Raw genomic sequence first — 26,440 nt, forward strand, 5'->3', positions numbered from 1 at the left:
GGAGGGATGTTCATTTGAGAGAGGGGGAGATAGAGAGACAGAGAGGAGGGATGTTTATCTGAGAGAGGGGGAGATAGAGAGACAGAGAGGAGGGATGTTTATCTGAGAGCGGGAGAGATAGAGAGACAGAGAGGAGGGATGTTCATGTGAGAGGGAGTGATAGAGAGACAGAGAGGAGGGATGTTCATTTGAGAGAGAGAGATAGAGAGGAGGGATGTTCATTTGAGAGAGGGAGAGATAGAGAGACAGAGAGGAGGGGTTTTTATGTGAGAGAGGGAGAGATAGAGAGACAGAGAGGAGGCGTTTTTATGTGAGAGAGGGAGAGATAGAGAGACAGAGAGGAGGGGTTTTTATGTGAGAGAGGGAGAGATAGAGTGACAGAGAGGAGGGGTGTTTATGTGAGAGAGGGAGAGATAGAGAGACAGAGAGGAGGGATGTTCATTTGAGAGAGGGAGAGATAGAGAGACAGAGAGGAGGGATGTTTATCTGAGAGAGGGGGAGATATAGAGACAGAGAGGAGGGATGTTTATCTGAGAGAGGGAGAGATCGAGAGACAGAGAGGAGGGATGTTCATTTGAAAGAGGGAGAGATAGAGAGACAGAGAGGAGGGCTGTTTATCTGAGAGAGGGAGAGATAGAGAGACAGAGAGGAGGGCTGTTTATCTGAGAGAGGGAGAGATAGAGAGACAGCGAGGAGGGCTGTTTATCTGAGAGAGGGAGAGATAGAGAGACAGAGAGGAGGGGTGTTTATGTGAGAGAGGGAGAGATAGACAGACAGAGAGGAGGGATGTTTATCTGAGAGAGGGAGAGATAGAGAGACAGAGAGGAGGGATGTTTATCTGAGAGAGGGAGAGATAGAGAGACAGAGAGGAGGGCTGTTTATCTGAGAGAGGGAGAGATAGAGAGACAGAGAGGAGGGATGTTCATGTGAGAGAGGGGAAGAAAAAGAGTGATAAAGAGAAGCTGTGTTTGAAAGAGGGAGGAAAAGAGAGGGAGGGAGGGCTGTTTTGAGCTGTCTTGTGCCTGAAAAGGGAGGAGGGAGGAGGAAGAGGAGAGAACTGAGCTGTGTGATCTGCACTGGTCTCTGCGATAGAGAGGAGAGAGGAAGGAGGAGAAGAGAGGAGAGGATAGGGAGATGAACAGCGATAAAGGAATATTGGACTAACCCGTGAGGTATGGCTGTCATGGGTTGTGTTATTTATAGCAACGACAGAGGTGTGTGTGAATGAACAATCTGTGTATTACGTTGTTTGTGCACATGTGCATACATATGTGTGTGTGTGTGTGTGTGTGTGTGTGTGTGTGTGTGTGTGTGTGTGTGTGTGTGTGTGTGTGTGTGTGTGACTGCAGTGACACTGTGTTTGCTGATGGTGCCATGTATGATGGGTGGAATATGATAGATTATTAATTTTCTAATGATAGTGCAGCATTGTCAGAGTGTGTTTGTATGTATGTGTCTGTGTGTGTGTGTGTTTGTGTGTGTGTTTGTGAGTGTGTGTTTGTGAGTGTGTTTGTGTGTGTGTCTGTTTTTGTGTGTGTTTGTGTGTGTGTGTTTGTGAGTGTGTTTGTGTGTGTGTCTGTTTGTGTGTGTGTTTGTGTGTGTGTCTTAATATTGTGTATGTGGATATGTACAAGAATTGTGCCTATGAATTTGTTTAGGTGTGTGTCTGCGCATGAGCCCAGCTCTCCAACACCGCCATGACACTGCTTCGTAGTGTGTGTGTGTGTCACAATGCTTAATAGCATACTCTGGGATTTCTATTGGAGCAGCTGTTTCTGAGCATCTTCTTAGAGACTGTCGGTGGGTTGGCATGTGCTGGCCAGTTTAACTGTCGGTGGGTTAGCATGTGCTAGCCAGTTTAACTGTCGGTGGGTTAGCATGTGCTGGCCAGTTTAACTCTCGGTGGGTTAGCATGTGCTGGCCAGTTTAACTGTCGGTGGGTTAGCATGTGCTGGCCAGTTTAACTGTCGGTGGGTTAGCATGTGTTAGCTAGTTTAACTGTCGGTGGGTTAGCATGTGTTAGCTAGTTTAACTGTCGGTGGGTTAGCATGTGTTAGCTAGTTTAACTGTTGTTGGGTTAGCATGTGCTAGCCAGTTTAACGGTCGGTGGGTTAGCATGTGCTGGCCAGTTTAACTGTCAGTGGGTTAGCATGTGTTAGCTAGTTTAACTGTCGGTGGGTTAGCATGTGTTAGCTAGTTTAACTGTCGTTGGGTTAGCATGTGTTAGCTAGTTTAACTGTCAGTGGGTTAGCATGTGTTAGCTAGTTTAACTGTCGTTGGGTTAGCATGTGCCAGCCAGTTTAACGGTTGGTGGGTTAGCATGTCCTAACCATACAGTACGTCATAACCCTTATCTACTCTGATCTCGCTGTCTGTCTGTCTTTCTCGCTTAGAAATGGATGGATCCATAGACAGTGTTAGAGGTTAGATGTCAGACATGATGACATCACATGGAAAGCTGAGGATGCAGAGAGGGAGTCTGTACGAGTATGACTCCCAGGTCAAAGGTGAGATCATGCAACTATACGTGTCTGTCTGCGTGACAGGGATTCATACATATACTGCCTCCTGATGTCTGATGTGTGTTCAAATACGTATGTTAATGTGTCACTGGTGGGATCTGAACCCTGGTCTCCCAAAAGAGAAACCATAGTCTCACCATTAGACCAAGAGGTAATTCCCTTTTGGGTGATACTGGTTTTGAAATAGCAGGCATTGTTATCTTATCACGAGGCCATGAGCCCGACTCCGGTCCGCTATATTCACCCCACTTCCTTCCTCCATGAGACATCGTCCCACAGTTGGGCGCCGTTTTCACAAGTGGGATTTGAACCCTGGTCTCCCACAGGGCTACCTCATCACGAGACCATGAGTCACGTCCGCTACGTGTTCACATGTGTGTTCATATGTGTGTGTGTGTGTGTGTGTGTGTGTGTGTGTGTGCGCGCACATGCGTAGACCTGCGGGTGCAGCTGTGTGACCAGATGCAGGTTCTGGAAGGTCAGGTGGAAGTCAAAGGTCAACAGCTGTCTGACCTGTCTGAGTTCTTCCGTCGTCATGGCGACATCGAGGCAGAGTACGCCCGCGCCCTCGACAAACTCACAGAGGTTCACCCTGAAGGCCAAGAGGTGTGTGTGTGAAAACATTGCATTCTTCCTGTTTATTCTATGTTATTGTTTGATCTGACCGGTAGATTCCATTTATTGATGTTATGTTAGTACAGAACATTCAATGTTAATATCATGTTCGTTAACTCTCCACTCTGTCTCTCCCTCTCTCTGTCTCACCCCTCTCTCTGTCTCTCTCTGTCTCTCTGTCTCCCTCTCTCTGTCTCACCCCTCTCTCTGTCTCACCCCTCTCTCTGTCTCTCCCTCCCTCTCCTCGCACTCTGTCTCTCCCTCTCTCTGTCTCACCCCTCTCTCTGTCTCACCCCTCTCTCTGTCTCACCCCTCTCTCTGTCTCTCCCTCTCTCTGTCTCACCCCTCTCTCTGTCTCACCCCTCTCTCTGTCTCTCTCTCCCTCCCTCTCCTCGCTCTCTGTCTCACCCCTCTCTCTGTCTCCCCCTCTGTCTCCCCCCTCCCCTCTGTAGGAAGGAGCAGAGTGGTCAGTCGGTGTCTCAGTGTTGGTCAGTTCTGTTGACTCAGACACGTGCAGAGAGTCTCTGATGACTGATTAGTCTCTGATGACTGATTAGTCTCTGATGACTGATTTGTCTCTGATGACTGATTCGTCTCTGATGACTGATTAGTCTCTGATGACTGATTCGTCTCTGATGACTGATTAGTCTCTGATGACTGATTAGTCTCTGATGACTGATTAGTCTCTGATGACTGATTCGTCTCTGATGACTGATTAGTCTCTGATGACTGATTAGTCTCTGATGACTGATTAGTCTCTGATGACTGATTCGTCTCTGATGACTGATTAGTCTCTGATGACTGATTCGTCTCTGATGACTGATTCGTCTCTGATGACTGATACGTCTCTGATGACTGATTTGTCTCTGATGACTGATTTATCTCTGATGACTGATTTGTCTCTGATGACTGATTCGTCTCTGATGACTGATTCGTCTCTGATCACTGATCTGTCTCTGATGACTGATTTGTCTCTGACTGATTTGTCTCTGATGACTGATTCTTCTTGACTGATTTGTCTCTGATGACTGATTCGTCTCTCATGACTGATTCGTCTCTGATGACTGATTCGTCTCTGACTGATTTGTCTCTGATGACTGATTCTTCTTGACTGATTCGTCTCTGATGACTGATTTGTCTCTGATGACTGATTCTTCTTGACTGATTCGTCGCTGATGACTGATTCGTCTCTGATGACTGATTCGTCTCTGATGACTGATTAGTCTCTAACTGATTTGTCTCTGATGACTGATTAGTCTCTGATGACTGATTAGTCTCTGATGACTGATTCTTCTTTACTGATTCGTCGCTGATGACTGATTCGTCTCTGATGACTGATTCGTCTTGACTGATTCGTCTCTAAACTAGTCTCTGACTGATTCATCTCTGATGACTGATTCATCTCTGATGACTGATTCATCTCTGATGACTGATTCCTTTTGACTGATTCATCTCTGATGACTGATTCGTCTCTGATCAGAGTAAGGAGGTCGGAGTTGAGATGCAAGACGAGCTACTGAAGGTCACCACTGAAATGCAGACGGTACGAACATACCTTAGTCACTACAGACGAGGACGATAGTAACAAGATGAAACTGGTATTACCAGCATTATGTCTTACTGTGGGTGTGTGTGAAAGGTACTATAGCTGTGTAAAGGTACTATAGCTGTGTAAAGGTACTATAGCCGTGTAAAGGTACTATAGCTGTGTAAAGGTACTATAGCTGCGTAAAGGTACTATAACTGTGTAAAGGTACTATAGCTGCGTAAAGGTACTATAGCCGTGTAAAGGTACTATAGCTGTGTAAAGGTACTATAGCTGTGTAAAGGTACTATAGCTGTGTAAAGGTACTATAGCTGTGTAAAGGTACTATAACTGTGTAAAGGTACTATAGCTGCGTAAATGTACTATAGCTGTGTAAAGGTACTATAGCTGCGTAAAGGTACTATAGCCGTGTAAAGGTACTATAGCCGTGTAAAGGTACTATAGCCGTGTAAAGGTACTATAGCTGTGTAAAGGTACTATAGCTGTGTAAAGGTAAAAGAGTGTATCTGTGTTTCTGTGGTTTGTTAGAAAGTGAAGGAGTATCTGACTGGAAGCTCCCTGATCTCCAAACTACAGGCTAAACATGACCTTCTGCAGGAGGCCATACAGAAAGGTACTGCTACTATACCACATGCCAACTATACTACTACTGCGCTATTACTATAGTACTACTATACTACTACTATAGTACTACCATACTTCTACGGCACTACTACGGCACTACTACTATAGTACTACTATACTACTACTATACTACTACTATACTACTACGGTACTACCACTATAGTACTACTACACAACTATACTTCTACTATATTACTACCACTGCTGTACTACTGCTATACTATCGCTGTACTACTACTATATTACTACCACTACTATACTACTACGGTACTATTACTATAGTACTACTATGCTACTATGGTGCTATTACTATAGTACTACTATATTACTACTGTACTACTACTATATTGCTACCACTAATATACTAACGCTGCACTACTACTATATTACTACCACTACTATACTACTACTATACTACTACTGTACTACTACTATACTACTACTACACTACTACTGTACTACTACTGTACTACTACTATATTACTACCACTACTATACTGCCACTATACTACTACTGTACTACTACTATACTACTACTGTACTACTACTGTACTACTACTATATTACTACCACTACTATACTACTACTGTACTACTACTGTACTACTACTATACTACTACTGTACTACTACTGTACTACTACTATAGTACTACCACCACTATACTACTACTATACTACTACTGTACTACTACTATACTACTACTGTACTACTACTATATTACTACTATTGCTACCATATTACTACTATTGCTATATTACTACTATTGCTACCACTAATATACTAACGCTGCACTACTACTATATTACTACCACTACTATACAACTACTATACTACTACTGTACTACTACTGTACTACTACTGTACTACTACTATAGTACTACCACCACTATACTACTACTATACTACTACTGTACTACTACTATACTACTACTGTACTACTACTGTACTACTACTATATTACTACCACTACTATACTACTACTGTACTACTACTGTACTACTACTATAGTACTACCACCACTATACTACTACTATACTACTACTGTACTACTACTATACTACTACTATACTACTACTGTACTACTACTGTACTACTACTATATTACTACCGCTACTATACTACTACTATACTACTACTGTACTACTAATGTACTACTACTATGCTACCGCTGTACTACTACTGTACTACTACTATATTACTACCACTACTATACTACTACTATGCTACTACTGTACTACTAATGTACTACTACTATATTACTACCACCACTGTACTACTACTGTACTACTACTACTATAATACTATTGTACTACTGCTATACTACCGCTCCACTACTACTATATTACTACCACTACTTTACAACTACTATACTACCGCTGTACTACTACTATACTACTATTGTACTACTACTATATTACTACCGCTACTATACTACTACTATACTACTGCTGTACTTCTACTGTACTACTGCTATACTACTACTGTGCTACTACTATACTACTAATGTACTACTACTATATTACTACCACTACTATACTACTACTTTACTGCTACTATATTACTACCACTACTATACTACTACTTTCCTGCTACTGTACAACTACTTCTCCTGTACTACTACTATACTACTATACTACTACTGTAATATACTACACAACTAATCTTAGCCTATCCCTAACTCTCTTTTTCGCCCTCTCCTTCCTCCTTCCTCCTTCTCCCTCTCCCATTATCCCTCTTTTGCTATCTCTCTCTCCCTGCCCCCCTCACCCCCGCGGTCTCTTCATCTATCCGTCTGTTTTCCAGCTGAGGCCGTTGATAGCGACCCCTCCAGGTAAACATCCATGTTTCTGCTCAGAGAGAGAGAGAGAGAGAGAGAGAGAGCGAGAGAGAGAGAGAGAGAGAGAGAGAGAGAGAGAGAGAGAGAGAGAGAGAGAGAGAGCGAGACCATTGTAAATACAACCCTTATTTATGCTTATTTATTTTCCCTTGTGTACTTTAACCATTTGTACATTGTTACAACACTGTATATATACATAATATGACATTTTTAACATCTTTATTGTTTTGAAACATCTGTATGTGTAATGTTTACTGTTAATTTTGATTGTTTATTTCACTTTTGTATATTATCTACCTCAATGGCTTTGGCAATGTTAACACATGTTTCCCATGCCAATAAACCCCCTTGAATTGAATTGAATTGAGAGAGAGAGGAGAGAGAAAATAAGAGAGAGAACGAGAAGAGAAAGAGAGAGTATATTCGTCAACACAGCCACAGATCTAAATCCAAGCAACACTACATTTTTATTGTTGAAACCAGGATGTGTGTATGTTTGCGTGTGTGTGCGTAAGTGTATGACTATTGAGTGATGCTGTATATCTCCCAGAATGCAGTGTGCTAGGTCAGTGCGTGTGCAGAGGTCAAGACCCTGTTCCATGTAAAGCCACACCCTCTTCACCTATGATATGCTGGGTTTCATACAGGTAATAAACACACACACACACACACACACAGACACACACACACTAATATTTCATAATGCTAATATGTGTTGGAGAGATATGCAGCGTGTGGCTGGAACATTCAGCTACTGTATCTCCCTGGTCCAAAACAAAAACTAACAGTGAGAATGTCATGAATCTATTTTTGTTCTCTCTCTCTCTCTCAATTAAATTTCAAGGGGATTTATTGGCATGGGAAACATATGTTTACATGGCCAAAGCAAACTTACTCCCAGAAGTTCCAAAAGAATAAAGACATTTCAAATGTTATATTATGAATATATCCAGTGTTGTAATGATGTGCAAATACTTAAAGTACAAAAGGGAAAATAAATAAACATAAATATTGGTTGTATTTACAATGGTGTTTGTTCTTCACTGGTTGCCCTTTTCTTGTGACAACAGGTCACACATCTTGCTGCTGTGATGTCACACTGTGGTATTTCACCCAGTAGATATGGGAGTTTATCAAAATTGGGTTTGTTTTCAAATTCTTTGTGGATCTGTGTAATCTGAGGGAAATATGTGTCTCTAATATGGTCATACATTTGGCAGGAGGCTAGGAAGTGCAGCTCAGTTTACACCTCATTTTGTGGGCAGTGAGCACATAGCCTGTCTTCTCTTGAGAGCCATGTCTGCCTACGGCGGCCTTTCTCAATAGCAAGGCTATGCTCACTGAGTCTGTACATAGTCAAATCTTTCCTTAAATTTGAGTCAGTCACAGTGGTCAGGTATTCTGCCACTGTGTACTTTCTGTTTAGGGTCAAATGGCATTCTAGTTTGCTCATTTTTTTTGTAATTTCTTTCAAATGTGTCAAGTAATTATCTTTTCGTTTTCTCATGATTTGGTTGGGTGTAATTGTGTTGCTGTCCTGGGACTCTGTGGGGTCTGTTTGTGTTTGTGGACAGAGCCCCAGGACCAGCTTGCTTAAGGGACTCTTCTCCAGGTTCATCTCTCTGTAGGTGATGGCATTGATATGGAAGGTTTGGGAATCGCTTCCTTTTAGGTGGTTGTAGAATTTAACGGCTCTTTTCTGGATTTTGATAATTAGCGGGTATCGACCTAATTCTGCTCTGCATGCATTATTTGGTGTTTTACTTTGTACATGGAGGATATACAGAATTCTGCATGCAGAATCTCAATTTGGTGTTTGTCCCATTTTGTAAATTCTTGGTTGGTGTAGTCTCAGTAGTCTCTCTCTCTCTCCTCCTGTGTGATATTTAACAGTAGTCTCTCTCCTCCTGTGTGATATTTAACAGTAGTCTCTCTCTCCTCCTGTGTGATATTTAACAGTAGTCTCTCTCCTCCCCTGGGTGATATTTAACAGTAGTCTCTCTCTCCTCCTGTGTGATATTTAACAGTAGTCTCTCTCCTCCTGTGTGATATTTAACAGTAGCCTCTCTCCTCCTGTGTGATATTTAACAGTAGTCTCTCTCTCGTCCTGTGTGATATTTAACAGTAGTCTCTCTCCTCCTGTGTGATATTTAACAGTAGTCTCTCTCTCTCTCCTCCTGTGTGATATTTAACAGTAGTCTCTCTCTCTCTCCTCCTGTGTGATATTTAACAGTAGTCTCTCTCCTCCTGTGTGATATTTAACAGTAGTCTCTCTCTCTCTCCTCCCCTGTGTGATATTTAACAGTAGTCTCTCTCTCTCTCCTCTCCTGTGTGATATTTAACAGTAGTCTCTCTCTCTCCTCCTGTGTGATATTTAACAGTAGTCTCTCTCCTCCTGTAAGGGATTTCCTCCTCTTCTTCTGAAGAGGAGAGGCGAAACGGATCAGAGGACCAATATGCGGCGTGGTAAGTGTCCATGGTTCTTTTAATATGTAAATTTACTCATGAACAACCCGATACAACAAAACAAGAAACGTGTGAAACCCTCAACAGCCCTATCTGGTGCAAAACACAAAGACAGGAACAATCACCCACAAACACACAGTGACACCCAGGCTACCTAAGTATGATTCTCAATCAGAGACAACTAATGACACCTGCCTCTGATTGAGAACCATACTAGGCCGAAACATAGAAAACCCCAAATCATAGAAAATCAAACATAGACTACCCACACAACTCACGCCCTGACCATACTAACTAAATACAGAACACAGGAAATAAAGGTCAGAACGTGACACCTCACAGTAGTCTCTCTCTCCTCCTGTGTGATATTTAACAGTAGTCTCTCTCTCCTCCTGTGTGATATTTAACAGTAGTCTCTCTCTCTCTCCTCCTGTGTGATATTTAACAGTAGTCTCTCTCTCCTCCTGTGTGATATTTAACAGTAGTCTCTCTCTCCTCCTGTGTGATATTTAACAGTAGTCTCTCTCTCCTCCTGTGTGATATTTAACAGTAGTCTCTCTCTCCTCCTGAGTGATATTTAACAGTAGTCTCTCTCCTCCTGTGTGATATTTAACAGTAGTCTCTCTCTCTCTCTCCTCCTGTGTGATATTTAACAGTAGTCTCTCTCTCCTCCTGTGTGATATTTAACAGTAGTCTCTCTCCTCCTGTGTGATATTTAACAGTAGTCTCTCTCTCTCCTCCTCCTGTGTGATATTTAATAGTAGTCTCTCTCTCCCCTCCTGTGTGATATTTAACAGTAGTCCTCTCTCTCTCCTCCTCCTGTGTGATATTTAACAGTAGTCTCTCTCCTCCCCTGTGTGATATTAAACAGTAGTCCTCTCTCCTCCTGTGATATTAAACAGTAGTCTCTCTCCTCCTGTGTGATATTAAACAGTAGTCTCTCTCCTCGTCATGTGTGATATTTAACAGTAGTCTCTCTCTTCCTGTGTGATATTTAACAGTAGTCTCTCTCTCGTCCTCCTGTGTGATATTTAACAGTAGTCTCTCTCTCCCCTTGTGTGATATTTAACAGTAGTCTCTCTCTCGTCCTCCTGTGTGATATTTAACAGTAGTCTCTCTCTCCCCCTGTGTGATATTTAACAGTAGTCTCTCTCTCTCTCCTCCTGTGTGATATTTAACAGTAGTCTCTCTCTCTCCTCCTCTTGTGTGATATTTAACAATAGTCTCTCTCTCTCTCTCCTCCTGTGTGCAATTTAACAGTAGTCTCTCTCCTCCTGTGTGATATTTAACAGTAGTCTCTCTCTCTCTCCTCCCCTGTGTGATATTTAACAGTAGTCTCTCTCCTCCTGTGTGATATTTAACAGTAGTCTCTCTCTCTCTCCTCCCCTGTGTGATATTTAACAGTAGTCTCTCTCCTCCTGTGTGATATTTAACAGTAGTCTCTCTCCTCCTGTGTGATATTTAACAGTAGTGTCTCTCTCTCCTCCTCCCCTGTGTGATATTTAACAGTTGTCTCTCTCCTCCTGTGTGATATTTAACAGTAGTCTCTCTCTCTCTCCTCCCCTGTGTGATATTTAACAGTAGTCTCTCTCCTCCTGTGTGATATTTAACAGTAGTCTCTCTCTCCTCCTGTGTGATATTTAACAGTAGTCTCTCTCTCCTCCTGTGTGATATTTAACAGTAGTCTCTCTCCTCCTGTGTGATATTTAACAGTAGTCTCTCTCTCGTCCTCCTGTGTGATATTTAACAGTAGTCTCTCTCTCTCTCTCTCCTCCTGTGTGATATTTAACAGTAATCTCTCTCTCTCTCTCTCCTCCCCTGTGTGATATTTAACAGTAGTCTCTCTCTCTCCTTCTGTGTGATATTTAACAGTAGTCTCTCTCCTCCTATGTGATATTAAACAGTAGTCTCTCTCCTCCTATGTGATATTAAACAGTAGTCTCTCTCCTCGTGCTGTGTGATATTTAACAGTAGTCTCTCTCTCCTCCTGTGTGATATTTAACAGTAGTCTCTCTCTCTCCTCCTGTGTGATATTTAACAGTAGTCTCTCTCTCTCTCCCCCTGTGTGATATTTAACAGTAGTCTCTCTCCTCCTGTGTGATATTTAACAGTAGTCTCTCTCCTCCTCCTGTGTGATATTAAACAGTAGTCTCTCTCCTCCTGTGTGATATTAAACAGTAGTCTCTCTCTCCTCTTGTGCGATATTTAACAGTAGTCTCTCTCTCTCCTCCTGTGTGATATTTAACAGTAGTCTCTCTCCTCCTGTGTGATATTTAACAGTAGTCTCTCTCTCTCTCCTCTTGTGCGATATTTAACAGTAGTCTCTCTCTCTCCTCCTGTGTGATATTTAACAGTAGTCTCTCTCTCTCCTCCTGTGTGATATTTAACAGTAGTCTCTCTCTCTCCTCCTGTGTGATATTTAACAGTAGTCTCTCTCTCTCCTCCTCTTGTGTGATATTTAACAATAGTCTCTCTCTCTCTCCTCCTGTGTGCAATTTAACAGTAGTCTCTCTCCTCCTGTGTGATATTTAACAGTAGTCTCTCTCTCTCTCCTCCTCCCCTGTGTGATATTTAACAGTAGTCTCTCTCCTCCTGTGTGATATTTAACAGTAGTCTCTCTCTCTCTCCTCCCCTGTGTGATATTTAACAGTAGTCTCTCTCCTCCTGTGTGATATTTAACAGTAGTCTCTCTCCTCCTGTGTGATATTTAACAGTAGTGTCTCTCTCTCTCCTCCCTGTGTGATATTTAACAGTTGTCTCTCTCCTCCTGTGTGATATTTAACAGTAGTCTCTCTCTCTCTCCTCCCCTGTGTGATATTTAACAATAGTCTCTCTCCTCCTGTGTGATATTTAACAGTAGTCTCTCTCTCCTCCTGTGTGATATTTAACAGTAGTCTCTCTCTCCTCCTGTGTGATATTTAACAGTAGTCTCTCTCCTCCTGTGTGATATTTAACAGTAGTCTCTCTCTCGTCCTCCTGTGTGATATTTAACAGTAGTCTCTCTCTCGTCCCTCCCTGTGTGATATTTAACATTAGTCTCTCTCTCTCTCTCCTCCTGTGTGATATTTAACAGTAATCTCTCTCTCTCTCTTCTCCTCCCCTGTGTGATATTTAACAGTAGTCTCTCTCTCTCTCCTGCCTGTGGTGATATTTAACAGTAGTCTCTCTCCTCCTATGTGATATTAAACAGTAGTCTCTCTCCTCCTATGTGATATTAAACAGTAGTCCTCTCTCCTCGTGCTGTGTGATATTTAACAGTAGTCTCTCTCTCCTCCTGTGTGATATTTAACAGTAGTCTCTCTCTCTCCTCCTGTGTGATTATTAACAGTAGTCTCTCTCTCTCTCCCCCCTGTGTGATATTTAACAGTAGTCTCTCTCCTCCTGTGGATATTTAACAGTAGTCTCTCTCCTCCTCCTGTGTGATATTAAACAGTAGTCTCTCTCCCTCCTCTGTGTGATATTAAACAGTAGTTCTTCTCTCTCCTCTTGTGCGATATTTAACAGTAGTCTCTCTCTCTCCTCCTGTGTGATATTTAACAGTAGTCTCTCTCCTCCTGTGTGATATTTAACAGTAGTCTCTCTCTCTCTCCTCTTGTGCGATATTTAACAGTAGTCTCTCTCTCTCCTCCTGTGTGATATTTAACAGTAGTCTCTCTCTCTCCTCCTGTGTGATATTTAACAGTAGTCTCTCTCTCTCTCCTCCTGTGTGATATTTAACAGTAGTCTCTCTCTCTCCTCCTCTTGTGTGATATTAACAATAGTCTCTCTCTCTCTCTCCTCCTGTGTGCAATTTAACAGTAGTCTCTCTCCTCCTGTGTGATATTTAACAGTAGTCTCTCTCTCTCTCCTCCTCCCCTGTGTGATATTTAACAGTAGTCTCTCTCCTCCTGTGTGATATTTAACAGTAGTCTCTCTCTCTCTCTCTCCTCCCCTGTGTGATATTTAACAGTAGTCTCTCTCCTCCTGTGTGATATTTAACAGTAGTCTCTCTCCTCCTGTGTGATATTTAACAGTAGTGTCTCTCTCTCTCCTCCCCTGTGTGATATTTAACAGTTGTCTCTCTCCTCCTGTGTGATATTTAACAGTAGTCTCTCTCTCTCTCCTCCCCTGTGTGATATTTAACAGTAGTCTCTCTCCTCCTGTGTGATATTTAACAGTAGTCTCTCTCTCCTCCTGTGTGATATTTACAGTAGTCTCTCTCTCCTCCTGGTGTGATATTTAACAGTAGTCTCTCTCCTCCTGTGTGATATTTAACAGTAGTCTCTCTCTCGTCCTCCTGTGTGATATTTAACAGTAGTCCTCTCTCTCTCTCTCCTCCTGTGTGATATTTAACAGTAATCTCTCTCTCTCTCCTCTCCTCCCCTGTGTGATATTTAACAGTAGTCTCTCTCCTCCTCCTGTGTGATATTAAACAGTAGTCTCTCTCCTCCTGTGTGATATTAAACAGTAGTCTCTCTCTCCTCTTGTGCGATATTAACAGTAGTCTCTCTCCTCTCCTCCTGTGTGATATTTAACTGTAGTCTCTCTCCTCCTGTGTGATATTTAACAATAGTCTCTCTCTCTATCCTCCTGTGTGATATTAAACAGTAGTCTCTCTCTCCTCTTGTGCGATATTTAACAGTAGTCTCTCTCTCTCTCCTCCTGTGTGATATTAACAGTAGTCTCTCTCTCTCCTCCTGTGTGATATTTAACAGTAGTCTCTGTCCTCCTGTGTGATATTTAACAGTAGTCTCTCTCCTCCTGTGTGATATTTAACAGTAGTCTCTCTCTCCTCCTGTGTGATATTTAACAGTAGTGTCTCTCTCTCTCCTCCCCTGTGTGATATTAACAGTTGGTCTCTCTCCTCCTGTGTGATATTTACAGTAGTCTCTCTCTCTCTCCTCCCCTGTGTGATATTTAACAGTAGTCTCTCTCCTCCTGTGTGATATTTAACAGTAGTCTCTCTCTCCTCCTGTGTGATATTTAACAGTAGTCTCTCTCTCCTCCTGTGTGATATTTAACAGTAGTCTCTCTCTCCTCCTGTGTGATATTTAACAGTAGTCTCTCTCTCGTCCTCCTGTGTGATATTTAACAGTAGTCTCTCTCTCTCTCTCCTCCTGTGTGATATTTAACAGTAATCTCTCTCTCTCTCTCTCCTCCCCTGTGTGATATTTAACAGTAGTCTCTCTCTCTCCTCCTGTGTGATATTTAACAGTAGTCTCTCTCCTCCTATGTGATATTAAACAGTAGTCTCTCTCCTCCTATGTGATATTAAACAGTAGTCTCTCTCCTCGTGCTGTGTGATATTTAACAGTAGTCTCTCTCTCCTCCTGTGTGATATTAACAGTAGTCTCTCTCTCTCCTCCTGTGTGATATTTAACAGTAGTCTCTCTCTCTCTCCCCCTGTGTGATATTTAACAGTAGTCTCTCTCCTCCTGTGTGATATTTAACAGTAGTCTCTCTCCTCCTCCTGTGTGATATTAAACAGTAGTCTCTCTCCTCCTGTGTGATATTAAACAGTAGTCTCTCTCTCTCCTCCTGTGTGATATTTAACTGTAGTCTCTCTCCTCCTGTGTGATATTTAACAATAGTCTCTCTCTCTATCCTCCTGTGTGATATTAAACAGTAGTCTCTCTCTCCTCTTGTGTGATATTTAACAGTAGTCTCTTTCTCTCCTCCTGTGTGATATTTAACAGTAGTCTCTCTCTCTCCTCCTGTGTGATATTTAACAGTAGTCTCTGTCCTCCTGTGTGATATTTAACAGTAGTCTCTCTCCTCCTGTGTGATATTTAACAGTAGTCTCTCTCTCGTCCTCCTGTGTGATATTTAACAGTAGTCTCTCTCTCGTCCTCCTGTGTGATATTTAACAGTAGTCTCTCTCTCTCTCTCCTCCTGTGTGATATTTAACAGTAATCTCTCTCTCTCTCTCCTCCCCTGTGTGATATTTAACAGTAGTCTCTCTCTCTCCTCCTGTGTGATATTTAACAGTAGTCTCTCTCCTCCTATGTGATATTAAACAGTAGTCTCTCTCCTCCTATGTGATATTAAACAGTAGTCTCTCTCCTCGTGCTGTGTGATATTTAACAGTAGTCTCTCTCTCCTCCTGTGTGATATTTAACAGTAGTCTCTCTCTCTCCTCCTGTGTGATATTTAACAGTAGTCTCTCTCTCTCTCCCCCTGTGTGATATTTAACAGTAGTCTCTCTCCTCCTGTGTGATATTTAACAGTAGTCTCTCTCCTCCTCCTGTGTGATATTAAACAGTAGTCTCTCTCCTCCTGTGTGATATTAAACAGTAGTCTCTCTCTCCTCTTGTGCGATATTTAAACAGTAGTCTCTCTCTCTCTCCTCCTGTGTGATATTTAACAGTAGTCTCTCTCCTCCTGTGTGATATTTAACAGTAGTCTCTCTCTCTCTCCTCTTGTGCGATATTTAACAGTAGTCTCTCTCTCTCCTCCTGTGTGATATTTAACAGTAGTCTCTCTCTCTCCTCCTGTGTGATATTTAACAGTAGTCCTCTCTCTCTCCTCCTGTGTGATATTTAACAGTAGTCTCTCTCTCTCCTCCTCTTGTGTGATATTTAACAATAGTCTCCTCTCTCTCTCCTCCTGTGTGCAATTTAACAGTAGTCTCTCTCCTCCTGTGTGATATTTAACAGTAGTCTCTCTCTCTCTCCTCCCCTGTGTGATATTTAACAGTAGTCTCTCTCCTCCTGTGTGATATTTAACAGTAGTCTCTCTCTCTCTCCTCCCCTGTGTGATATTTAACAGTAGTCTCTCTCCTCCTGTGTGATATTTAACAGTAGTCTCTCTCCTCCTGTGTGATATTTAACAGTAGTGTCTCTCTCTCTCCTCCCCTGTGTGATATTTAACAGTAGTCTCTCTCCTCCTGTGTGATATTTATCAGTAGTCTCTCTCTCCTCCTGTGTGATATTTAACAGTAGTCTCTCTCTCCTCCTGTGTGATATTTAACAGTAGTCTCTCTCCTCCTGTGTGATATTTAACAGTAGTCTCTCTCTCGTCCTCTTGTGTGATATTTAACAGTAGTCTCTCTCTCTCTCTCCTCCTGTGTGATATTTAACAGTAATCTCTCTCTCTCTCTCCTCCCCTGTGTGATATTTAACAGTAGTCTCTCTCTCTCCTCCTGTGTGATATTTAACAGTAGTCTCTCTCCTCCTATGTGATATTAAACAGTAGTCTCTCTCCTCCTATGTGATATTAAACAGTAGTCTCTCTCCTCGTGCTGTGTGATATTTAACAGTAGTCTCTCTCTCCTCCTGTGTGATATTTAACAGTAGTCTCTCTCTCTCCTCCTGTGTGATATTTAACAGTAGTCTCTCTCTCTCTCCCCCTGTGTGATATTTAACAGTAGTCTCTCTCCTCCTGTGTGATATTTAACAGTAGTCTCTCTCCTCCTCCTGTGTGATATTAAACAGTAGTCTCTCTCCTCCTGTGTGATATTAAACAGTAGTCTCTCTCTCCTCTTGTGCGATATTTAACAGTAGTCTCTCTCTCTCCTCCTGTGTGATATTTAACTGTAGTCTCTCTCCTCCTGTGTGATATTTAACAATAGTCTCTCTCTCTATCCTCCTGTGTGATATTAAACAGTAGTCTCTCTCTCCTCTTGTGCGATATTTAACAGTAGTCTCTCTCTCTCCTCCTGTGTGATATTTAACAGTAGTCTCTCTCTCTCCTCCTGTGTGATATTTAACAGTAGTCTCTGTCCTCCTGTGTGATATTTAACAGTAGTCTCTCTCCTCCTGTGTGATATTTAACAGTAGTCTCTCTCTCCTCCTGTGTGATATTTAACAGTAGTGTCTCTCTCTCTCCTCCCCTGTGTGATATTTAACAGTTGTCTCTCTCCTCCTGTGTGATATTTAACAGTAGTCTCTCTCTCTCTCCTCCTCCCCTGTGTGATATTTAACAGTAGTCTCTCTCAAATCAAATCAAATTTATTTATATAGCCCTTCGTACATCAGCTGATATCTCAAAGTGCTGTACAGAAACCCAGCCTAAAACCCCAAACAGCAAGCAATGCAGGTGGAGAAGCACGGTGGCTAGGAAAAACTCCCTAGAAAGGCCAATACCTAGGAAGAAACCTAGAGAGGAACCAGGCTATGTGGGGTGGCCAGTCCTCTTCTGGCTGTGCCGGGTGGAGATTATAACAGAACATGGTCAAGATGTTCAATGTTCATAAATGACCAGCATGGTCGAATAATAATAAGGCAGAACAGTTGAAACTAGAGCAGCAGCACAGTCAGGTGGAAGTTGAAACTGGAGCAGCAGCATGGCCAGGTAGACTGGGGACAGCAAGGAGTCATCATGTCAGGTAGTCCTGGGGCATGGTCCTAGGGCTCAGGTCAGTTGAAACTGGAACAGCAGCATGGCCAGGTGGACTGGGGACAGCAAGGAGTCATCATGTCAGGTAGTCCTGGGGCATGGTCCTAGGGCTCAGGTCCTCCGAGAGAGAGAAAGAAAGAGAGAAGGAGAGAATTAGAGAACGCACACTTAGATTCACACAGGACACCGAATAGGACAGGAGAAGTACTCCAGATATAACAAACTGACCCCAGCCCCCCGACACATAAACTACTGCAGCATAAATACTGGAGGCTGAGACAGGAGGGGTCAGGAGACACTGTGGCCCCATCCGAGGACACCCCCGGACAGGGCCAAACAGGAAGGATATAACCCCACCCACTTTGCCAAAGCACAGCCCCCACACCACTAGAGGGATATCTTCAACCACCAACTTACCATCCTGAGACAAGGCTGAGTATAGCCCACAAAGATCTCCGCCACGGCACAACCCAAGGGGGGGGGGGGGGCGCCAACCCAGACAGGATGACCACAACAGTGAATCAACCCACTCAGGTGACGCACCCCCTCCAGGGACAGCATGAGAGAGCCCCAGCAAGCCAGTGACTCAGCCCCTGTAATAGGGTTAGAGGCAGAGAATCCCAGTGGAAAGAGGGGAACCGGCCAGGCAGAGACAGCAAGGGCGGTTCGTTGCTCCAGAGCCTTTCCGTTCACCTTCCCACTCCTGGGCCAGACTACACTCAATCATATGACCCACTGAAGAGATGAGTCTTCAGTAAAGACTTAAAGGTTGAGACCGAGTTTGCGTCTCTGACATGGGTAGGCAGACCGTTCCATAAAAATGGAGCTCTATAGGAGAAAGCCCTGCCTCCAGCTGTTTGCTTAGAAATTCTAGGGACAATTAGGAGGCCTGCGTCTTGTGACCGTAGCGTACGTATAGGTATGTACGGCAGGACCAAATCAGAGAGATAGGTAGGAGCAAGCCCATGTAATGCTTTGTAGGTTAGCAGTAAAACCTTGAAATCAGCCCTTGCTTTGACAGGAAGCCAGTGTAGAGAGGCTAGCACTGGAGTAATATGATCAAATTTTTTGGTTCTAGTCAGGATTCTAGCAGCCGTATTTAGCACTAACTGAAGTTTATTTAGTGCTTTATCCGGGTAGCCGGAAAATAGAGCATTGCAGTAGTCTAACCTAGAAGTGACAAAAGCATGGATTAATTTTTCTGCATCATTTTTGGACAGAAAGTTTCTGATTTTTGCAATGTTACGTAGATGGAAAAAAGCTGTCCTCGAAATGGTCTCGAAATGGTCTTGATATGTTCTTCAAAAGAGAGATCAGGGTCCAGAGTAACGCCGAGGTCCTTCACAGTTTTATTTGAGACGACTGTACAACCATTAAGATTAATTGTCAGATTCTCTCCTCCTGTGTGATATTTAACAGTAGTCTCTCTCTCCTCCTGTGTGATATTTAACAGTAGTCTCTCTCTCCTCCTGTGTGATATTTAACAGTAGTCTCTCTCCTCCTGTGTGATATTTAACAGTAGTCTCTCTCTCGTCCTCCTGTGTGATATTTAACAGTAGTCTCTCTCTCTCCTCCCCTGTGTGATATTTAACAGTAGTCTCTCTCTCTCCTCCTGTGTGATATTTAACAGTAGTCTCTCTCCTCCTATGTGATATTAAACAGTAGTCTCTCTCCTCCTATGTGATATTAAACAGTAGTCTCTCTCCTCGTGCTGTGTGATATTTAACAGTAGTCTCTCTCTCCTCCTGTGTGATATTTAACAGTAGTCTCTCTCTCTCCTCCTGTGTGATATTTAACAGTAGTCTCTCTCTCTCTCCCCCTGTGTGATATTTAACAGTAGTCTCTCTCCTCCTGTGTGATATTTAACAGTAGTCTCTCTCCTCCTCCTGTGTGATATTAAACAGTAGTCTCTCTCCTCCTGTGTGATATTAAACAGTAGTCTCTCTCTCCTCTTGTGCGATATTTAACAGTAGTCTCTCTCTCTCCTCCTGTGTGATATTTAACAGTAGTCTCTCTCCTCCTGTGTGATATTTAACAGTAGTCTCTCTCTCTATCCTCCTGTGTGATATTAAACAGTAGTCTCTCTCTCCTCTTGTGCGATATTTAACAGTAGTCTCTCTCTCTCCTCCTGTGTGATATTTAACAGTAGTCTCTCTCTCTCCTCCTGTGTGATATTTAACAGTAGTCTCTGTCCTCCTGTGTGATATTTAACAGTAGTCTCTCTCCTCCTGTGTGATATTTAACAGTAGTCTCTCTCTCCTCCTGTGTGATATTTAACAGTAGTCTCTCTCCTCCTGTGTGATATTTAACAGTAGTCTCTCTCTCTCTCCTCCTGTGTGATATTAAACAGTAGACTCTCTCCTCCTGTGTGATATTTAACAGTAGTCTCTCTCTCTCTCTCCTCCTGTGTGATATTAAACAGTAGTCTTGTCACGCCCTCGTCAAAGTATTTAGTGTTTATCTTTATGTATTTGGTCAGGCCAGGGTGTGGCATGGGGTTTTTGTATTGGGGTGTGTTTTGTCTTGGGGTTTTGGTGTTAGTATTGGGATTGTAGCGTAGTGGGTTATCTAGCAAAGTCTATGGCTGTCTGGAGTGGTTCTCAATTAGAGGCAGGGTTTATCGTTGTCTCTGATTGGGAACCATATTTAGGCAGCCATATTCTTCGAGTTTGTCGTGGGTGATTGTCCTATCTGTCCTATGTGTACTCTCTGTTAGTTTGCACAAGTATAGGCTGTTTTCGGTTTTCGTTTATTGTTTTGTAGTGTTCGTGTTTAGTCGTGTTTACGTTTGTTTAAATAAACATGGATCGCAATCGACACGCTGCAGTTTGGTCCGACTCTCCTTCATCACAACTAGAAAGCCGTAACAGAATCACCTACCACCAACGGACCAAGCAGCGTGTTAACAGGCAGGAGCCACAACAGAGGCAACAGAGGCAGCAGCAGCAGGAGCAGCAGCAGCTGCAGTGGGAGAGGCTGCACCACCTGGATAAATGGACATGGGAGGAAGAACTGGACAGTAAAGGACCCTGGGCTCAGCCTGGAGAATATCGTCGCCCCAAGGAGGAACTGCAGGTGGAAAAAGCGGCGAGGCGCTGGTATGAGGAGGCAGCACGGCGACGCGGATGGAAGCCTGAGAGTCAGCCCCCCAAATGTTTTTTGGGGGGGGCTCACAGGGAGTATGGCTATGCCAGGTAGGAGACCTGCGCAAACTCCCTGTGCTTACCGGGGGGCTAGAGAGACCGGGCAGGCACCGTGTTATGCTGTGGAGTGCACGGCGTCCCCAGTGCGGGTGCACAGCCCGGTGCGGTATATTCCAGCTCCGCGTATCGGCCGGGCTAGATTGAGCGTCGAGCCAAATGCCATGAAGCCGGCTCTACGCATCTGGTCTCCAGTGCGTCTCCTTGGGCCGGCTTACATGGCACCAGCCTTGCGCTCGGTGTCTCCGGTTCGCCTACATAGCCCAGTGCGGGCTATTCCACCTCGCCGCACTGGCAGGGCGACCGAGAGCATTCAACCAGGTAAGGTTGGACGGGCTCGGTGCTCAAGAGCTCCAGTGCGCCTGCACAGCCCGGTCTATCCGTCACCACCTCCACGCACCAGTCCTCCGGTGGCAGCTCCCCGCACCAGGCTGTCTCTCCGGCCAATCCTTACGGTGGCTCCCTCCTCTTCAGCGCTGCCAGAGCCTTTCTCCTCTACAGCGCTGCTGGATTCTCCCTCCTCTCCAGCGCTGCCAGAGCCTTTCTCCTCTACAGCGCTGCTGGAGTCTCCCGCCTGTTCAGCGCAGCCAGAGCCTTTCTCCTCTACAGCGCTGCTGGAGTCTCCCGCCTGTTCAGCGCAGCCAGAGCTGTCAGTCTGCATGGAGCAGCCAGAGTTGTCAGTCTGCATGGAGCAGCCAGAGCTGTCAGTCTGCATGGAGCAGCCAGAGGTGTCAGTCTGCATGGAGCAGCCAGAGCTGTCAGTCTGCATGGAGCAGCCAGAGCTGTCAGTCTGCATGGATCAGCCAGAGCTGTCAGTCTGCATGGACCAGCCAGAGATGTCAGTCTGCATGAAGCAGCCCGAGATATCAGTCTGCACGGAGCTGTCAGTCTGCACGGAGCTGTCAGTCTGCAAGGAGCTGCCAGTCTGCAAGGAGCTGCCAGTCTGCAAGGAGCTGTCAGTCTGCAAGGAGCTGTCAGTCTGCAAGGAGCTGTCAGTCTGTAAGGAGCTGCCAGTCTGCAAGGAGCTGCCAGTCAGCACGGAGCCGCCAGAGCTGTCAGCCTATATGGAGCAGCTAGTGCCGCCAGTCTGCCCAGCGCCGCCAGTCTGCCCAGCGCCGCCAGTGCCCCCAGTCTGCCCAGCGTCGCCAGTCTGCCCAGCGCCGCCAGTCTGCCCAGCACCGCCAGTCTGCCCAGCGTCGCCAGTCTGCCCAGCGTCGCCAGTCTGCCCAGCGCCGCCAGTCTGCCCAGCGCCGCCAGTCAGCCAGACTCTTCCAGATCTGCCAGTCAACCAGACTCTTCCAGATCTGCCAGTCAACCAGACTCTTCCAGATCTGCCAGACTCTGCCAGTCGGCCAGGATCTGCCAACCAGCCAGGATCTGGTAGATCTACCTACCTGCCTGAGCTTCCTCTCACTCCTGAGCTTCCTCTCACTCCTGAGCTTCCTCTCACTCCTGAGCTTTCTCTCACTCCTGAGCTTTCTCTCACTCCTGACCTTTCTCTCACTCCTGAGCTTTCTCTCACTCCTGAGCTTTCTCTCACTCCCGAGCTTCCCCTCAGTCCAGTGGGTTTCTGGGTGAGAACTGCTAGGCCATGGTCGGCGGCGAGGGTGGACTATCCAGGGACGAAGGGAGAGGGGATTAAGACGTTGACTGAGTGGGGTCCTCGTCCCGCGCCGGAGCCGCCACCATGGACAGACGCCCACCCGGACCCTCCCTATTGTTTTGAGGTGCGTTCGGGAGTCCGCACCTTAGGGGGGGGGTTCTGTCACGCCCTGGTCAAAGTATTTTGTGTTTATCTTTATGTATTTGGTCAGGCCAGGGTGTGGCATGGGGTTTTTGTATTGGGGTGTGTTTTGTCTTGGGGTTTTGGTGTTAGTATTGGGATTGTAGCGTAGTGGGTTATCTAGCAAAGTCTATGGCTGTCTGGAGTGGTTCTCAATTAGAGGCAGGTGTTTATCGTTGTCTCTGATTGGGAACCATATTTAGGCAGCCATATTCTTTGAGTTTGTCGTGGGTGATTGTCCTATGTGTACTCTCTGTTAGTTTGCAGGCTGTTTTCGGTTTTCGTTTAGTCGTGTTTACGTTTGTTTAAATAAACATGGATCGCAATCGACACGCTGCAGTTTGGTCCGACTCTCCTTCATCACAACTAGAAAGCCGTAACAAGTCTCTCTCCTCCTGTGTGATATTTAACAGTAGTCTCCCTCCTCCTGTGTGATATTAAACAGTAGTCTCCCTCCTCCTGTGTGATATTAAACAGTAGTCTCCCTCCTCCTGTGTGATATTAAACAGTAGTCTCTCTCCTCCTGTGTGATATTAAACAGTAGTCTCTCTCCTCCTGTGTGATATTTAACAGTAGTCTCCCTCCTCCTGTGTGATATTAAACAGTAGTCTCCCTCCTCCTGTGTGATATTAAACAGTAGTCTCTCTCCTCCTGTGTGATATTAAACAGTAGTCTCCCTCCTCCTGTGTGATATTAAACAGTAGTCTCCCTCCTCCTGTGTGATATTAAACAGTAGTCTCTCTCCTCCTGTGTGATATTAAACAGTAGTCTCCCTCCTCCTGTGTGATATTAAACAGTAGTCTCCCTCCTCCTGTGTGATATTAAACAGTAGTCTCTCTCCTCCTGTGTGATATTAAACAGTAGTCTCCCTCCTCCTGTGTGATATTAAACAGTAGTCTCCCTCCTCCTGTGTGATATTAAACAGTAGTCTCTCTCCTCCTGTGTGATATTTAACAGTAGTCTCTCTCCTCCTGTGTGATATTAAACAGTAGTCTCTCTCCTCCTGTGTGATATTAAACAGTAGTCTCCCTCCTCCTGTGTGATATTAAACAGTAGTCTCTCTCCTCCCCATGTGTGATATTTAACAGTAGTCTCTCTCCTCCTGTGTGATATTAAACAGTAGTCTCTCTCCTCCTGTGTGATATTAAACAGTAGTCTCCCTCCTCCTGTGTGATATTAAACAGTAGTCTCTCTCCTCCTGTGTGATATTTAACAGTAGTCTCTCTCCTCCTGTGTGATATTAAACAGTAGTCTCTCTCCTCCTGTGTGATATTAAACAGTAGTCTCTCTCCTCCTGTGTGATATTAAACAGTAGTCTCCCTCCTCCTGTGTGATATTTAACAGTAGTCTCTCTCCTCCTGTGTGATATTAAACAGTAGTCTCTCTCCTCCTGTGTGATATTAAACAGTAGTCTCCCTCCTCCTGTGTGATATTAAACAGTAGTCTCTCTCCTCCCCATGTGTGATATTAAACAGTAGTCTCCCTCCTCCTGTGTGATATTAAACAGTAGTCTCTCTCCTCCTGTGTGATATTTAACAGTAGTCTCTCTCCTCCTGTGTGATATTAAACAGTAGTCTCTCTCCTCCTGTGTGATATTAAACAGTAGTCTCTCTCCTCCTGTGTGATATTAAACAGTAGTCTCTCTCCTCCTGTGTGATATTAAACAGTAGTCTCCCTCCTCCTGTGTGATATTTAACAGTAGTCTCTCTCCTCCTGTGTGATATTAAACAGTAGTCTCTCTCCTCCTGTGTGATATTTAACAGTAGTCTCTCTCCTCCTGTGTGATATTTAATAGTAGTCTCTCTCTCTCTCCTCCTGTGTGATATTTAACAGTAGTCTCTCTCCTCCTGTGTGATATTTAACAGTAGTCTCTCTCCTCCTGTGTGATATTAAACAGTAGTCTCTCTCCTCCTGTGTGATATTAAACAGTAGTCTCTCTCCTCCTGTGTGATATTAAACAGTAGTCTCTCTCCTCCTGTGTGATATTAAACAGTAGTCTCTCTCCTCCTGTGTGATATTTAACAGTAGTCTCTCTCCTCCTGTGTGATATTAAACAGTAGTCTCCCTCCTCCTGTGTGATATTAAACAGTAGTCTCTCTCCTCCTGTGTGATATTAAACAGTAGTCTCTCTCCTCCTGTGTGATATTTAACAGTAGTCTCTCTCCTCCTGTGTGATATTAAACAGTAGTCTCTCTCCTCCTGTGTGATATTTAACAGTAGTCTCTCTCTCTCTCTCCTCCTGTGTGATATTTAACAGTAGTCTCTCTCCTCCTGTGTGATATTTAACAGTAGTCTCTCTCCTCCTGTGTGATATTAAACAGTAGTCTCTCTCCTCCTGTGTGTGTGCTTTTTATCCCGCTTTCACTTTTAGAATCTTCTCTTCAATATCTCCCTTTCCTCTTCCCTCTCTCTCTTTCTTTCTTTTATTCCCTCCTCGACTTGGCTGAGTGTAGAAGAAGGAGGAGAATGTCTAGGACACAGGTATTATAGACTCCACTACTACTCTACTGCTATTCTACTGTCATGCTGCCATGACTTTCATTTGACTCTTTCTCTGTCTGTCTGTCTGTCTGTCTGTCTGTCTGTCTGTCTGTCTGTCTGTCTGTCTGTCTGTCTGTCTGTCTGTCTCTCTCTCTCTCTCTGTCTCTCTTTCTTTCTCTCTCTCTGTCTCTCTTTCTCGCTCTGTCTCTATTTCTTTCTCTCTGTCTCTTTCTTTCTGTCTCTTTCTCTCTCTCTGTCTCTGTCTCTCTCTCTTTCTCTGTCTCTTCCTCTCTCTGTCTCTCGCTCTCTGAGAACGAGGGATTGGCAGAGAAAGCAGCTCAGATAAGGTCAATTGTCTCTTCCTTCCCTCGGCTGCTCCTCATCGTCATACGTTACCTCTTTGCTTTTCTCAACCAGTACGTTTCAGTTTGCACATTCATACCCTGAACCTTCACTGAACCAACTCCCTTACACAGCTGCATAACTTGGCGGTGTGTGTGTGTGTGTAGTGGGTCCCAGTACAGTGATGAGAACATGATGCAGCCCTATAACCTGGCGGTGTGTTTCGGGCCGAGCCTTCTGAGAGGGTCAGATTCTGGTGATGTTGTTGCTAGGCAACCACAGGTGAATGACCTCGTCAAGACCATGATCCTCCAGTATGATGTTATCTTCCCCAGCCAATCAGAGCTGCCTGGGCCTGTTTATGAGAAACACATGACTCTGGAGCGGGAGTACTGGTGAGATAGAGAGAGAGATACAAACTAGTATCCTGGTTTATAGATAGAGAGATACTAACTAGTATCCTGGTTTATAGATAGAGATACTAACTAGTATCCTGATTTATAGATATATAGCGATACTAACTAGTATCCTGGTTTATAGATATATAGAGATACTAACTAGTATCCTGGTTTATAGATATATAGAGATACTAACTAGTATCCTGGTTTATAGATATATAGAAATACTAACTAGTATCCTGGTTTATAGATATATAGAGATACTAACTAGTATCCTGGTTTATAGATATATAGAGATACTAACTAGTA

At 44.1% G+C, this 26,440-nt stretch overlaps 1 protein-coding gene across 1 annotated transcript; it reads left to right on the forward strand.

The window, feature by feature from the left end:
- Positions 1 to 953: 953 nt before the first annotated feature.
- Positions 954 to 26,132, forward strand: LOC116353487 (SLIT-ROBO Rho GTPase-activating protein 3-like). Its single transcript, XM_031789273.1, has 8 exons — positions 954 to 1,172; positions 2,394 to 2,507; positions 2,959 to 3,128; positions 3,590 to 3,625; positions 4,618 to 4,680; positions 5,212 to 5,296; positions 7,112 to 7,139; positions 25,901 to 26,132. Exons 2-8 carry the CDS (start codon positions 2,429 to 2,431, stop codon positions 26,130 to 26,132), a joined length of 693 nt encoding a protein of 230 aa, XP_031645133.1. The 5' UTR covers positions 954 to 1,172; positions 2,394 to 2,428.
- The last annotated feature ends 308 nt before the right edge of the window (positions 26,133 to 26,440 follow it).

This window comes from Oncorhynchus kisutch, linkage group LG14 (assembly GCF_002021735.2).
Source record: "Oncorhynchus kisutch isolate 150728-3 linkage group LG14, Okis_V2, whole genome shotgun sequence".
NCBI lineage: Eukaryota > Metazoa > Chordata > Actinopteri > Salmoniformes > Salmonidae > Oncorhynchus > Oncorhynchus kisutch.